At 38.9% G+C, this 15,229-nt stretch overlaps 1 protein-coding gene across 1 annotated transcript in view; it reads left to right on the forward strand.

Moving 5' to 3' along the window:
• Positions 1-15,229, forward strand: part of Exoc6b (exocyst complex component 6B) — a 456,105-nt gene that overhangs the window by 202,556 nt on the left and 238,320 nt on the right. Inside the window, exon 8 of the mRNA XM_021164559.2 lies at positions 6,792-6,860. Coding sequence (XP_021020218.2) covers positions 6,792-6,860 — 69 coding nt within the window. The remainder of the gene's footprint in view (positions 1-6,791; positions 6,861-15,229) is intronic.

A 15,229-nucleotide genomic window follows, 5' to 3' on the forward strand; every position in this document is an offset into this window, starting at 1 on the left:
AAGGCCTGGCCACATGGCCACATATGTCTCCTCTCCCTGAACCGCGCTGCTGAGTAGAAAATGGCTGTTGTTTCTTGAGAATGGCATCCGTAGCCGGGCGTGGTGGCGCACACCTTTAATCCCAGCACTCGGGAGGCAGAGGCAGGCGGATTTCTGAGTTCGAGGCCAGCCTGGTCTACAAAGTGAGTTCCAGGACAGCCAGAGCTACACAGAGAAACCCTGTCTCGAAAAACCACCAAAAAAAAAAAAAAAAAAAAAAAAAAAAAAAAAAGAGAGAGAGAATGGCATCCGTGACTTCACTGCAGCCTAGTGATCGGATTCAGAAACCCATCTTTGAACAGTGATGCTCCCGAATCAGCAGCCCACATGCAGACCCCCCCCCCCCCCGTTGTGTCCTCCATCACAGGCTATTCTTGCAATGTTCCTGTGTCTTCAGGCACACATGCATGTCACATTCTAGTTAATTTTTATGTGGCTTTAATCTGTCTAATAGTATTTTAGGCTCCCTCTAACCTTAGCAGTTAAAACTTTTGAGTATGAACCTGCTTCAAAAGGCAGAGTTACATGAGAAGTTGGATTGTGTGAAATCCCTTCTCCATCCCCATCCTTTGCCCCCTTCTGCTTAGCCTCTGCATTGCCAGCATTATTAGTGCGTATATATGTCTTTTAATATTCATAATGTTATATAGCATAATACATATTTTTTTTTCATGTGAAAATATTCTCTGAAGACCATGTTGGTTCATGGAATCTCTTCTCATTCTAACTTCACTACTGAATAGGAAGGGCTCGTTTTTGTATGTAGTTTAGTTTAGTTCAGTCAGTCGGTCCATACATGGAAGCATAGTGATTTCTAACATTTTCTTATAAAAATGTTGTTTCAACTTCATACCTATTACAGTAGGTATATTAAAAGTATACCAGCAAAAATAGTACTGGCAAGACTGTCATATGTCACTGTGTCATGAGACACTGGTGTGGATATGTAAAATAAGCCAGTTGTTCTGAAGACACCTTGCACGGTTATCCTGAAGTTGTCCTCGTATCCTTACTGTCTGGTCTAGAGATCCTACCTAAGGATCCTACACTCACATCTATTTCCTGTTTACCTTAACAGAGATTTAAAAAAATATCTTTCCAGGCGTTTTTCTAAGCTTAACAGGAAGAGTGGCATCTTGGTATAGGTTTCCTTTTTATCCCTGGAATGGTGGGTGAAGTTGCCTCATGTCTTTTCATTTTTAAAGTGATTTTTAAACTAGAGCCGACCTGTGAAACTGTTATATCTCTTTTTGTTACCTACTATTCTCCTGCTTTTTGCTTTTCCTCTTTCTACCCGCTTCTCTTCCTTTTTTTTCCACCACCCCCTTCAATATGCAGATTTTTAGGACTATGTTATGGGGACAAGGGCCTTATCTATAGAGTGCTGTAGCAGTTGTTTCTGTACATTTTTTTTCACCCTGATTTCCTCAGCCTTTTGTGTTCCGTATCGAGTTTACTGTTAACCTACCCTGTCCTTAGTGATTTTGAGTATCTACATGAACTGGACTCTCGTTAAATATGGACTGTTGAGGTTTTCAGACCGAAGCTGAGACTCTTGAAGAGATTATCCTTTGGTTTTAGCCACAGAGGTTTTACAGTGTCTCAATAAGGGAAAACTGTTCATTTTTTAAAAACTTCTTATGTTTAGGACAAATACTTAAACAATTTAAATGTTAGCCCTTTTAGGGACTTCCCATAAAGGTTTCTAATTATTTTAGAGCAACTTTATAAGGAAATTCTAACTTTTCAGGACTGAGCTCTGGTCAAAGCTTAGAGCATCATTTTACTTACAAGACTTCTGCTTCCTCCTGGTTTGTTAGTCTGTGATGTCTAGTCTCCTTTATGAGAGCCTATGTCCAAATGGATTTTATCTTTCCTTTCTCTGAACTTCTGGAAGCAAAGTAGTTTAGAAAGCATCCTGGTGAAAAATGTCTGCAGGTATTTCCTGGCTTCCAAACGTAATGTGGGCAGCTTCAGTTGAATCTCTGAATGCAAAGGCCTATTCTCTAGCTAATCATTTATTGTTTGCTCCCTGAAGAGAATGCCCGGTAGAGTTAATGACCTCAGATCCATCTAATGCTTAGAAATAAGTCCTGGTTCCTGCACTCATTTACCAATACCAAGAAATTGCTTTGTGTGTAGTGGCAATGAGAAGGATTTTGAAGGTGGAAAATGGCTCAAATAATTAGCAAGAAACATACCTAAATTCCTTTGAGCCTCCTTTTGTTCAATCCATCTACTTTGAAAGGTTTCTTAAGAGAAAAATAAGTGAGGAATGTGCACAAGGGTGAGGAGAGCAGATATTTGTGTGTGTGTCTTCTGAGGCAAAGTGTGAACAGCAAAGCTGGAGTGGACTAATGTTCTGTGTTTATGAGCAGTGCAGGGGAACCATAATCCATTTGTTGCTTTGGGATACAGGGAAGAAAGGAACTCTCTTGTATTTAGTTTCCCTTGTATAAGACTACACTTATCCAGCAACAAAGCAGGAACATTTATTAGGTCAGATAAGTTTGTGTACAGATTTTTGTTTTTGAGACAAGATTTTGGGATGTAGTCTAGGTTGGTTTCAAACTCCAGGTCCTTCTGCCTTAGCCTCCTGGCCTTGCTAGGACACCCAACCTTAACTAGCTTTGCTTAGTAAGTGTGTATAACAGAGGTAGTAGTTAACTTACCAAGACTCTTTCTGGGAAGGGATGACTAGGGAAGTATTAAGTGAAACATTAGCTGAAGCTTGAGTGGCATCACTAACTTTAAGTCAGAAATCTTCCTTTATGTGTAATAGTGCCTCCTTATGCTTGATGAGATTTTCCACCACCAATTCTCCGTTCTCCTTTTACCTGAAGCAAGATCTATTAAAGAAGGAAAAGATAGCATATAAATCCATCCTCTCCTGGCCTTTCTCAAACAGTTCTATCATCAGAGATGTCAACTCTTTTCCTCTTGACTGTGAGATAGTCCACATTTACTCTAAATCTTCAAATCTTCAAGAAATAATATCTACATAGATACAAGATCATTTTCAGGTGTTATTAATTCCATTTATACATTTGCTTTTCTTATCCTGTATTCTCTTCTGCCCTTGAGTCATTTGGTCCTTTATAGAATAGCTTGTGTGATGGATACTGGGGCATGTATATCATATGTAAGTGATGTTCAACAAGTACTCAGACAGCAGTTGGAAAGCATTGGCTTAGTTGAAACTGTTATTGTCTGTATAATTGTGAAATGGTACTAACATGCAATAATTGTTTCCGTTTGCTCCTGTGTTCAGTTGCTCTAACATCCCTTTTAATAGCTATTATTTGTATTGTTAAAAATGCTTGTTTCTTATCTTATATAACATTCTGGGGGCACAAATCATAGCTACAACATCTAAAATCTTACCAATGGTTCCTTTTTGAGAAAATCCTAAGTGTTTGGCTGGTGGGAGACATTTACTGCGCCTAGAACTGTTCAGGCAGTTAGACAGCTGCTGTCCTTGGTGATGAAGTGATTTCATGTAAGTTCTTAGCAATAGATACAGTGCAGGGCTGTGCCCTGTGTACTGTTTGTGGTCACTTCTGGTATCTTCCTATGTCTATTTGAACTTCTAGAAAAATGCAGACTCCAGGGTCTTAATGTCTTGAGTTCCTGACTGCCAGGCACAGGAAATGTTTAACTATTTTAATCATGTTTTTGTAGCCCCAAAGAAAGCCTTTATAATAGGAAATGACAGGGTCCCACCACAAAGTTATCTCTTATCAGTTCCAGTCTCTGTGGATAATGATTTGTCAAATTTGGACATGTGTAAAATGCAAGGGCCCTGTTATTTACTTTGGAAAGGAAAAATTAGATGAAGCTGATAAAAGAGTCATGGCTTTTGTTAGGAGACAGAAACCATTAGAGGCAGTCATTGTTAGCTTAGGAAAGTGTCCTTGGACCCCTCCCTGATGAAACCTAAATCTGCTTGAGTCATTCTTTGCAACTCCAGGGGAGGGGAGGCGAAGGAAGGAGGGGAGGAAGAACCTGTGAACTAGAGTGGCTTAGAGGCCAGACAAGCTGCTGCTAGTGCACCAGGCAGTTGCTTGTCCCAGAACTCTCCTCCACCTCCGCCGGTGTTTTTAGATTTTGGAAAGCACATTCCATCTTGCAGAAGGGTGACATTCCTTCACGCAGTGCTTGTTGCTCTTCCCTCTTGCCTTCTGTAGATGTAAGTGATTCTTTTTCATTAGTAGAAGCAGAGAAAACACATCCAGCTCAAAGCAGCATGAGTCAGTGCATACTTGACATGCCTCTATCCTCACAGCACTCTCTGACTCTTCACAGTGCTCACTCCTAGTGTGCTCTCAGAGGGGAGCAGGGGGGAAAGGCTTTCTAAATACAGGGCTGTTTGTGGAGGAGGGAGAGCGGGAGTCTCTTTTTGTTCCTTTACTTTTTGCCTATCTCTTTCTCTCTCTCTCTCTCTCTGGAGCTTTCCAAACAGACAGGTATGCATGTACTTAGGATAATTTCTATATGTTAGTTTCAGGACCATGAAATAGTAGACAAAATACCTATAGTTCAGGACACTATAAACAGATAGAAAACAGATTTGCTGCAGATGACAAGATAGAACTTTGCCATCTTGCATGAGGTACCTTTTAGAAAACATGCGTGGAGATAGACCAGTCCTAACCATTAGCAACAATGTCCTTTTTTTTGCTAAAAGGCCTGCAAGCTTATTTTTCATGGCCCTCTAGGGAACTGCCCCTTACTATTGCTGTTCATTCTGTAAGGATGGCACTGACACGTCAATGGCCAAGGTCCTGCCTGAGAATGGCTTCCTGTGGGTTCCTTTTTTGGGAGAAACTGGCTCTGTGACAAAGTGAACCTAAATAAATAAACTGTATGAAGAACCTGTGAAACAAGGCTGTGGCAGAAGGTGCTGCTCAGAATCAGGCAAGAAAATTCTCATCCTTTTATATATACCATAAGTGACCACATTGTTCTAAATACACAATTTCATTTCTTGTATACATCCATTTTTACTCTGTGTATTTTCTTTGTCTTTTTTCATGTCCATACATTATTTTTATGTAGTTTAAATTTTGTTACAAATCTTAAGTTTTTTTCTTTTGATGTTGTGTTTACCTAGTGTTTAGCTCCTTTTTTTTTTCTGGCAAGATAAATTTCCTTAAAGTTTCCATGCTGCTATTGTATAGAGGTGAGTGGTCACTTGAAATGAGAGATCCCGTGGCAGAGCCTCTTGGCTCTCACAGCAGAGGCTTCATTAGGTATGGGGTGCCTAAGATTTGCCTGGTAGAGTGGAGCAGAAGGTCGAGTGCCAGGTGACCAGCCAGCGAGCAGTGCAGTTGCTGTATAGAGCAAGGCCATTTGATTATGAGAAAAGTCCTGGTTACAGAAGTTGTGCTCTGAGGAAGAGACAGTGTTTGCTTTAGGAAAGAAAGGGGGCCAGCTCTGCAACCATGAGCCAGCCTAACTCAGCTTAGATGTATCTGCTCTCTTTTTGTGCTGGTAATCCCCTAGTTACCATTACCACAGGAAAAACCAGCCAGGTCTTTATTGTAATTACTTATGGACTTTTTCCACTTTCTCTCCCTTTTCGTTTCATTTTGTTTAGTATGTATTTTCAGGTCCCTGTTTATTCTTGTTGAATCTGTGTATGACAAATGACAGCTTCCTTCCTTAGTTGAGGAACTGTAGAGCACAGTTTGCTCTGACTGGCTTCTTGTCAGGCCACCAACAAACTCTGAATCCTGAGAGTTGGTTTCAGTTCTCACTCGATTCTTACTTTTTATTTTAATGTGTTGTACCAGTTTGGTCAATGTATCATTCATTATTCACATTAAAATCCTCAATTAACTTCTTGGTTTGGCTTTTCCATATGTCACCTCATTTTTAATAAGGTGTCCCCTCCTTTCTATGTTATTTCTATATTTGGATGAACTATAGAACTTAAGAATTTTAATACTTGAACCCTTTAATAACTGTCTGGGCATTTTAAAACATCCATCTTGAGTAGCAAGTTTGGCTTTGACCACTGAAACTTGGCTTTATATAAACTCCATGCACTTTGGGAGAATTGGGTCACTAAAGTCACAGTTCCATCTTTGCACTTTCCCTGGTGGCCCTTGGCTCACATGTGTCTCTGAAGGTAGAGACAGCATGTTTGCCATCTCGTCTCTGTTGCACTCTGCCACCTGTACTCTGTCAGCAAGGTTATTAGTCTTGTGACTAGAGGGAAAGAACTAAGATTTTGGGGATTCTCTCTCTCTCTCTCTCTCTCTCTCTCATATTTTGAGACAGAATTTCATGTACCTAAAATGACCTTGAACTCATGACCCTCCTGTGTCTTCCCAAGTACGAGGATTACAGTGTGCTTCCGACGTGAGAACATGATTTTAAGGTTTATTTATTTTTTATTTATGTGTATGTATATATGTCTCTGTATGTGTGTGCCAACTGTGTATGGGTACTCATGGAGGCCAGAAGAGGGTGTTGTAGATCCTGGAACTGTAGTTGCTGGTGGTTGTGAATTATATTATGTAGGTGTTGAGAACTAAATTCAGGTCCTCTGAAAGAGCAGCAAGCACTCTTAACTGGGGAGTCATCTCTTCAGCCTGATAACATGATTTTTTTGATTCTTTTGAATTTTCCACTTAGATTATAGAGTTGGCTTGGAAAACAAATTACTGCTTGAGTAGTAAAAATAAAGTGAATGCAGTTTTCCCATAATAACTTTATGTGATAGTTTTGTAATTGTATGTTTCTAGGTACCTGGGGCTCAAGACTTGGTGGATTTCTCTCCTGTGTATCGGTGTCTACACATATATTCCGTCCTGGTGAGTCTTTACCTGATCATCCTAATAAATACGTATTAAATCTCAAATTCTGAGTTGTTATTGTTGTTATTATTATTACTTTATTTTTGAGCAAAGTATTGTTCAGCGAGTATTAACTAATTCCTCTGCTCTTGCTTGAGTCTTGTTTATATTTGCCTTGTAAAATTCAAACATAGCTGATGAGATTTCAAAGAGTCATCAGCAGATTGGTAGGTTATGAGTAGAAATGTATTCAGATTTCTCTGTTTCAAATCTAACATATTTAACCTAGAATAACCTGCTTTTTATATATAGTAAAGGATTTATGAAAAGTATTTACATTTTTTGACAGTCATCCCTTTCGTTCTGTAAAGCACCAGTAAAAGAAATTTGCTAAAAGGGCAATAATGTGGTGTTAATAGTCTGTGTAGTTGATACTGATAGTGTAGGATATTGTAAACATCCCTCCAGTTTGTCTCTGTACTGCAAACTGTATTTCGTGCTTATTGAAATGGACACCTTCAATTTTGAGATAATCAGGCCCATTAGTTTTTAACTTATAGGTCATAATGTTTGAACGTTCATAAAAAAACAAAACAAAACAAAAAACAAACCTAAAATAAGCCTGAACAGACACACAAACAAGTAACTATTCTCCCAACCTCAGACCAACGTCCTCCAAAGCCTCCTGCGCCAAGATGACAACAACATTCCCTGAGAGCATCTCTAGAGTTTTATTATTCACACTGTGCTGATGGAAATGGTAGTATCTGTTTACAGTTTTTAATACTTCTCTAATTTCTCTAGTGTATGAAATGGATTGGGATATGTGTGGGTGTCTAGGTAAGTGAGGGTTTATGCTGTAAATCACTGCTGCGCACCAGGATGACAGTGCTGTTTACCGCCAGGTGCTGCCTTTTATAAGCTTTTCTACGTTTTTATGAAAACAGAACAAATTGCCTCAAGTGAGAATTCTAACAGAGCAGTAAAACCTTTTACTTGCATATTTACTGCCTGTGTGTCTTAGGGTAGCCTAGCACTATGCTTACATGTGTATGAAATGGGAAAGTAATTTCCTGCTACTGTAGTTATTGACAGTGAAATAATGACAACTCAGTCCTTGGCAAATGAGTGACATGTAGTAAATGGCAGTTGTCTGGTGAGATGTTGTCATATGCTGATCCATACATAGATTTTCAGAAGCATGCACTATGAAGTATAGACATGTAGTCAGGAGGTATAGATTCTTATTATCACATAAATTGTCAATTAAAATTTATTTCTTAATTTACAATGAATATATAGATTTAACGTTTTGAAAACTACAGCCTGTTGGTTTAGAAGTGATCAAATTAGAAAACTATCTGATTGGAACAGGATTCTATGCTTATTTGAACTGTGAAATATTTGATACTGACAAATTTTCTGTAACAGTCTTTAAACCATTTTTACCTGGACTGCACAGGTTTTAGGACCATTCATAGTGTTGCCAAGGTTTGGAAATTCACAGCTGATGTTAGGTATTTTGTAATATATATTTATAATTTAGACATTCTTAGTCTAGACTTATGGGGATTCTGAGTAAAACCTAACATCAGTTTTACTAAAGGATGCTAATAGCATACGTAACTTGGTGCTGAACTTATAGACCCGAGGATGTATTCTTGTCACTTGTAAAGCTGTGTTAATGTCAGATATGCGCATTACTTCATGGTAAATTACAGCTTCTCACAATATTAATGAGCATATTTAAAAATGTTTAATCAACAGAAATATTTATTACAATGTTCCCATTTTCTAATATAGTAAACATTAATCTTAGGCCTTCAGCAAAAGAAAATTTGGGTACTGAAGAATGGAGAAAAAGAACATCAACCATGTAGCACTGATTCCTTCTATTCCAATTTTGTCTTTGCTTCTCTTCCCTCTTCTCACCATGTGTTCTGCTGGACCTTGACCTTGCTGATCAGTTTTATCTCAGCCTTAGACTATTTTTTTTCCCTTTTATAGCATGGTTTTCTTCCTCTCCTAGCCTTACTCTCTCTTTTTAAAAAAATTCATAATAAGCCTTTATCAGCATTAAATCTGGACAGATATCTACTCTCTATGCTCTTAGAATCTACTTTCCTATCAATAACTCCCAGTTACTACTTGTTCCATCTGTGCTGCTCTTAACTCCAGTTGGCCAGCCCTCATGGCCATGATTTTAAGATTCTTATCCTATGGTGTCTTCTCCTCTCTCCACCTCTTTTTTCTCCTCATGGTCTCCTCACACCCCAAGCCTATGTCTCTCCTGTCCAGCTCCTGGCTGTCTACTGACATCTTTATTTAACCACTTGCTGCCTACTTTGGTGTTTGTCAGCTCATCTTTGTGCCCTTCACTATTCCCAGAGTTCTGCTTGTGCTACTGCTCTGTTTCTTGTTGTTAGAGGTGCACGCTCTAGATCTGGGCATGGGCTCAGCATAGAGTATGTGCTTAGCATTGTGTGAGGAACTGGGTTCTGTCTCCTCTAATGACAACAGCAACAAGCAAACAAACAAAGAAAACCACTGCACTCAACTTTATGGAGATTTCTACAGGTGGTGGAAATTTAGCATCAATGTGTCTCTCACACTTCACTGGCCCTCCTACAGTCTTCTGAATAAAATTATGAAGCCATAATTTTTTTTCTCATCACCAGTTAGAAATCTACACTGTTATTGGGTTTTCCTGAGTATCATATCTAGACCTGTAGATGTTGTGAATATAATTGAATTTTATTATCATAGGCCATTGCCTTCATTCACATATTAATCATAGCTGGTTAAACAGTCACCTTATTCCCCTACCCTAATAGTGAAAACAGTATTCCCTCTACCATCAGGGAGCTCCTGCCATGTCTAGCATGGACTACCTGCTTCATTTTAATGACCATCTATCTTGTCAGACACTGAAATGTGGAAGAACAAAGCCAGTCATGGCTCTTTAGAGGTCGTCCACAGTTCCCACTGCTTATCATCTTGCCTTTAGTTTCTGAAGCATGTTGTGGTTGTCATTCTTTCTGCCCATTAGCCCTTCTGTCAGTCACCATTCTCATTTCATTGCATTTTAAAAATTCTGTTTCACTTTAATTTCATATTTCTTACTTATTTCATACCTATCTTCCAGCAAATTTTTCTAATATTGCCGACTGAAATCAGCAGATCTGTTCTCCACATTTATGTAAGGCCTGGTGTGTAACTCTGTGTTTATTGTACCAGTCATCATAGTCTAGTAGATTTTTCATCAATAGGGCAGGTACAATGTTAATTCAATCTGGTATTTTTGTTTTTGCCTTACTAATTAATATTAGAAGTATATAATAGTCAGTGTTTGTTTATGATTATAAGAGATAACCACCCTTCTTTTGACCCTTAAGCAAATCCAATATTTTCATCTCAGGACATATTATTCACTGCTAGGGCAGGGACTTACGTAGTGGGGGTGGGGGCAGCTCTATTGGTGTCCAAGGGAAGGATCATAACACAAGTAACAAAAAGTTCTAATATTTTGTCATTTACAATAGTGTTTATCTGAACTTTTGGCCTGGAGCATAACAAGGCACACTTTGAATAAACATGGCAATATTTATTATTTTTAGTGAAACCGACCTTCCATTCACCCCCCTTTATGGCTGTGCTGCTTATAAATTCCCAAAGGATTATTTGAAAAATCCTACTTATATCTGCCAGCCTTATCAGTAGGGCAGAAGTTCATGTATTGTAACAGGAGGTCAGATTTCGGTCATGGTCTTATAGATGGGGCCAAGCACCTGTAAACTCTTCCTCTGGTGACTGAAGTGAAGTACAATATCAAACAGGCAGTGAGACTTTTCTAGGAAGTGCTGAACTTTGACAGGAAGGACAAAGTTTGGTGGGTGGAGGGGAGGGAAGAAAGTGAACAAGGGTCAGATAATGGTGGAGACTTGGGCCTTGATGTAATCATACAATCGAAGTGTGTGGGAGCAAAGGTAGATGTATTGTGTAGAATTGTTTTAAACAATTGATATGGTTTAAATCTTCAATTTACAGCTTAAAAACATATAGTTTAAAGATCGGCAGGTGAGAAAATAAAACATCAGAGTCATTAGAGAAAAAAAACATTTTTTTTTTTTAGGGGAAAAAACAATCTCAAAGTTCTCCTGTTAAGGAAGTGATGCATAATAACGGGGTTCTTGTACATTGTGCATTGTTCCTGTAAAGATGGATGGACTGTCTGTCTAGTGAATACATAAATGAGTCTGCCTAGCATATTTTATGAAACCTTTAGTGACCTAAGGTTATCTGCCATGCTTATGGGTTGCAGCCTTCAAATCAACTTCAGTCCAATAGGGATTTGCATATACTTTAAGCTCCTTTATATACCGAAGCATCTTTCTCAGTTATCTTGAGGTTAACTGTGCCAATCCATCTTATGCACAGCAGATAACAAGATGCTTAAGTATTGTGGTTTCACAGAAGAGCAAGCCTGTGAATAAAGCCAGAGCCTCTGTTTCTTGGGTTTCACTTATAATCTTCCTTCCTAGTGGCATTGTGGTCTCCAGTTATCTATATGATATGATCTATAACAATTTAAATTCCCATATTAAAAATGTTGACAAAATGTACACCTTTGATTTATGTATTTTTATGCATGTGTGTTATAATAAAAAGCGTTCTTTCTAGATTTCTGACATCTTTGGTTAGCAATTTTAGCAGTAATCCAGATGTTTCTTAATGTACACACCAACCCCTTAGCATTACTTGAATCTTGAGAACTGCAGTTCTGTTCTTCAGTAGCCTAAGGAGATTGTAGAGAAGTATAGGAAAGAGTGGAGTGTTTCTCTGTATTATTACAGAGGCAGCAATCTGCTGAGTACACATCTGTGCCCCAGAATAGCTAATGTCAGGTCTACTTGAGTACCCAATGTGTTAAGGCCCCTGAGAGCATCTTGCCATCTTGATTTTTCCATTGTTTTAGAAGCCTTACCTGGTCTAAATGTAAGATGTATTTCAAAAGGAGTCTGTTGCTTTGTCATAAATCTCTATTCTCCAGGCAGCCTTTCTGTATGACAAGCTGATGACCTGCTTTTTTCCTCAAGAATATGATATCCTCTGCAAGTGAGCTTATAGCTGTTTTCTGACCACATATATTAGAAATATCCAGCACAGAGGTTTATAAATAATGGTGAGAACTGTTAGTAAGAAAATGTGTTAAGTTTCAGCTCATATTCTCTCTCTCTCTCTCTCTCTCTCTCTCTCTCTCTCTCTCTCTCTCTCTCTCTCTCTCTGACTCAGTTGTAGTTAGAAGTGAATCAGTATCAGGCCTAGAATTTATCTCATTTCTACCCCAGTGGTAGCCAAGATAGCATGGGGTGGGGAGGAACCTTCTTAGAACATGTTTCTCCCACTATTTTTCTTCCCCACCAGGGGTCAAGATAGTATGTGACCTCCCAATGTTAATCTGCAGATTTATCCTGGTATGGCCTCCAGTGGTAGCTGGGGAAAATGACAACCATGATCTCAGAGCAACAGCAACAGGAAGGAAAGAATCTGGAAACTAGAAATAGGTACCAATATGAGCAGCTCTGAGTGACACATCTTAGTCAATGTTAAATTTCTTATTAAAATTTGTTAATGAACTTTGATTGAAGTTGACTATTAACTAAAATGTTTTGGAAAATGAATAATTGAAAAGTTTGTGACCCTATTGGAGTTGTAAAATCAACAAAATGATTAGCTTTAGCAGTCTTACTTATTCTCAACCTCTTGATTCTGTAAAGACTCAAAGGCAGCAGCGAGTGTTAGATGATGGCTCAGCTCCCAACATGCCATTTACACTGTCACATCTGAAGCTAACATGTAAAAGCTTGAAGAAGGGTAGTGAAATCCCATTCTTTAGACACAACAAAACCGGTGCAGTCGTGGACTCAAAGCAGTTGCAATAAGCTGCTGTACTGGTCCTCACAAGACAAGGCCCCTGAACAGTCAGCTGTGAATAGGGGAGTGGCTCATGGGACCCTACCTCTACTGCTAAACTGTAGGCTACTGGGCAGATTCTGGGAAAGGGGAACTATTGTCTTTAGTTTTGTATGCTTTGTCATACCCACCACCTTCCAATGGATTCTTCCAATTTCAAGGCCACACAGAAGGCCCTAATCAAAATCAGAGGAACACAAACACAAAGATATGAATGTGGGAAAGAGATTAGCAGAACAGGTGTTGAGAAGGTGGGGCCTGAGGGGACTGGGGGGACTGGGATGAGAGCCATCAGAATATGTATGAAATTATCACAAAAGAAGTTTACTTAAAAATATCTGCTCCTAAAGTTATGTTTTTTAAAGTTATCATATGTGGCCAATTATGCTGAAAGATACAAGATGATCAGAACAACTTTTCAATAAGCTCATAATTGAGTTTATCTAGAGATAAGCTGCTTTGTAAGAGACCTGGAGAGTTGTTTCTCAAACGTCCTGGGAGCAGGAATAGAAGGGGAAGTGGGTGCTCTCTGCCGATCTTTTAGAATAGCTTTGTTCATGTCTGATTATCTATTGGAACTTTATTTTTAAGAACTCTAGGTGATTCTATACGCTTTAGGCCCAATTCCACTTGCCCCACGTTGTAATTGTTTTATTCTAATTTTCATGGATTTTATTTTCCCTCTTAAAACATTCTTGTACATTCTTACAGTATCTAAGATACATAGTTACACCTTTAAGGAACCAACTTAGACAGAAAAGAGCCAGATACATTCTACTTTCTTCCCACGGTGATCTGGAATACATTTAAGTAGTAAGAACACATTTTATGTATTTTCTTTAGAGATTTTTCTTTGAAGTGTGAACAGTTTTGCCCTGAAGAGTTTAGCAGCTCAGAGTCTATTCTGACACTTTGCAGATTCCTGCCACTTTCCTACTGTGTCGTAGGGCCTCAGAGAGCCACTGACCACCAATGCCTGGTGAGGTTAGATAGGAGTAAACACTGTGTAGATCACAGAGAAGGAGCTGAGGGCAAATACTTTGTGCACTGCATTGATAAGGACACAGGAAGAGCATTTCTCCTGATAACCTTCCTGCAATGTAGACTAACGGGCTCTGGTTTGTTCTAATTGTCATAATGCTCTTTTAACCCCGTGACCTTATTACCCATGGGCATATATATCACTTGGCTCTGAATAAAACAACAGAAAAAAGAAAGAAAGAAAGATAAGTGAGTAAAACCAAAAGCTTATTTGCAGATAACTGAACTTCTCATGTGTGCTTAGTTGTGTGTTTTCATGTATGTTAAGCAAGGATGTCACGTAGACAATTTTAGACACAGCATATGATGACTTTTCAGGCTCCAACAAAGGAAGCAAGACACAGTTACATATGACACTGAGTGATGGTAAATACAGTTTAATCTCAATCGTAATATAAATTGAAACTGTGTTGTTTCTAATTATTTGCTGAATAAAGTAACTTTTGTGCCTGGTATGAGTAATCTGCGTTGGACTCTCGCCTTATCTCTCCCTATATCTCTCTGCATTTTCCTTCTGGTTGTTCATGGTGTATTCTACTAGCCAGTGTGTTCTCCCGTGATGGGCTCCAGATGGTTGTTGTTGTTGTTTTTTTAAATCTATTGATTGATTGTGTGTGTGTGTGTTTAGTGAGGTTTGGGTATGTACACAGGTGCATGCAGGTGTACATGGACATGGAAGTCAGAGGCTGAAATTTGATGTCTTCCTCCACTGTTGTTTACCTTTTGATACAGGCTCTCTTATTGAACCTGGAACTCATTGGTTTGGCTAGGCTGGCCGGTCAGATCTCTGGGGATTCACCTGTCACTACTTCCCCTATGCTGGGATTGACCATATGCCACTGTGGCAGATGTGTGCATGTGTGTATGTGTGTATGCAAGTCTGTGCTCATGGACTCAGATCCATGCTGTGAGACAGGTACTTTGCAGGCTGTGTCATCCACCCAGCCCCACCTTTTTCCTTCAGACAGCACTTGGAAAATTGTACTATCTTTATATTTCCTCTATCTCAGGTAGCCAGTGAGACATAGCTAACATGTTTTTCTCCTCCTTTATATTTTATATTATGTTCCTATAATCTATTTTGTTTCTGTCAGATTTCTTTGAAAACAGAAATTTTTTTGTTATGCTTATCACATCTAAGTTGTCTTCTTTCTGGATACTGTTTTAATATATTGCTTAGGTAGTTTTAATATCATGTGTGAGGGGCATCAGTGACTGTGGCCAATGCCTGTGACTTAACACACAAGATCACACATAAGACAAAGGGCCTTCCTTTTGTTGGTGGGGGGTTAGTTTATTGGAGCAGTTATGTAATTAACATGCATACCAATGAGCCTCTTAACAGAAGCAGATTTCATAGCTGAAGTTCATGC

Source organism: Mus caroli, unplaced genomic scaffold (assembly GCF_978045245.1).
Source record: "Mus caroli unplaced genomic scaffold, Mus_caroli_1 scaffold_7, whole genome shotgun sequence".
In the NCBI taxonomy this organism is placed as follows: domain Eukaryota; kingdom Metazoa; phylum Chordata; class Mammalia; order Rodentia; family Muridae; genus Mus; species Mus caroli.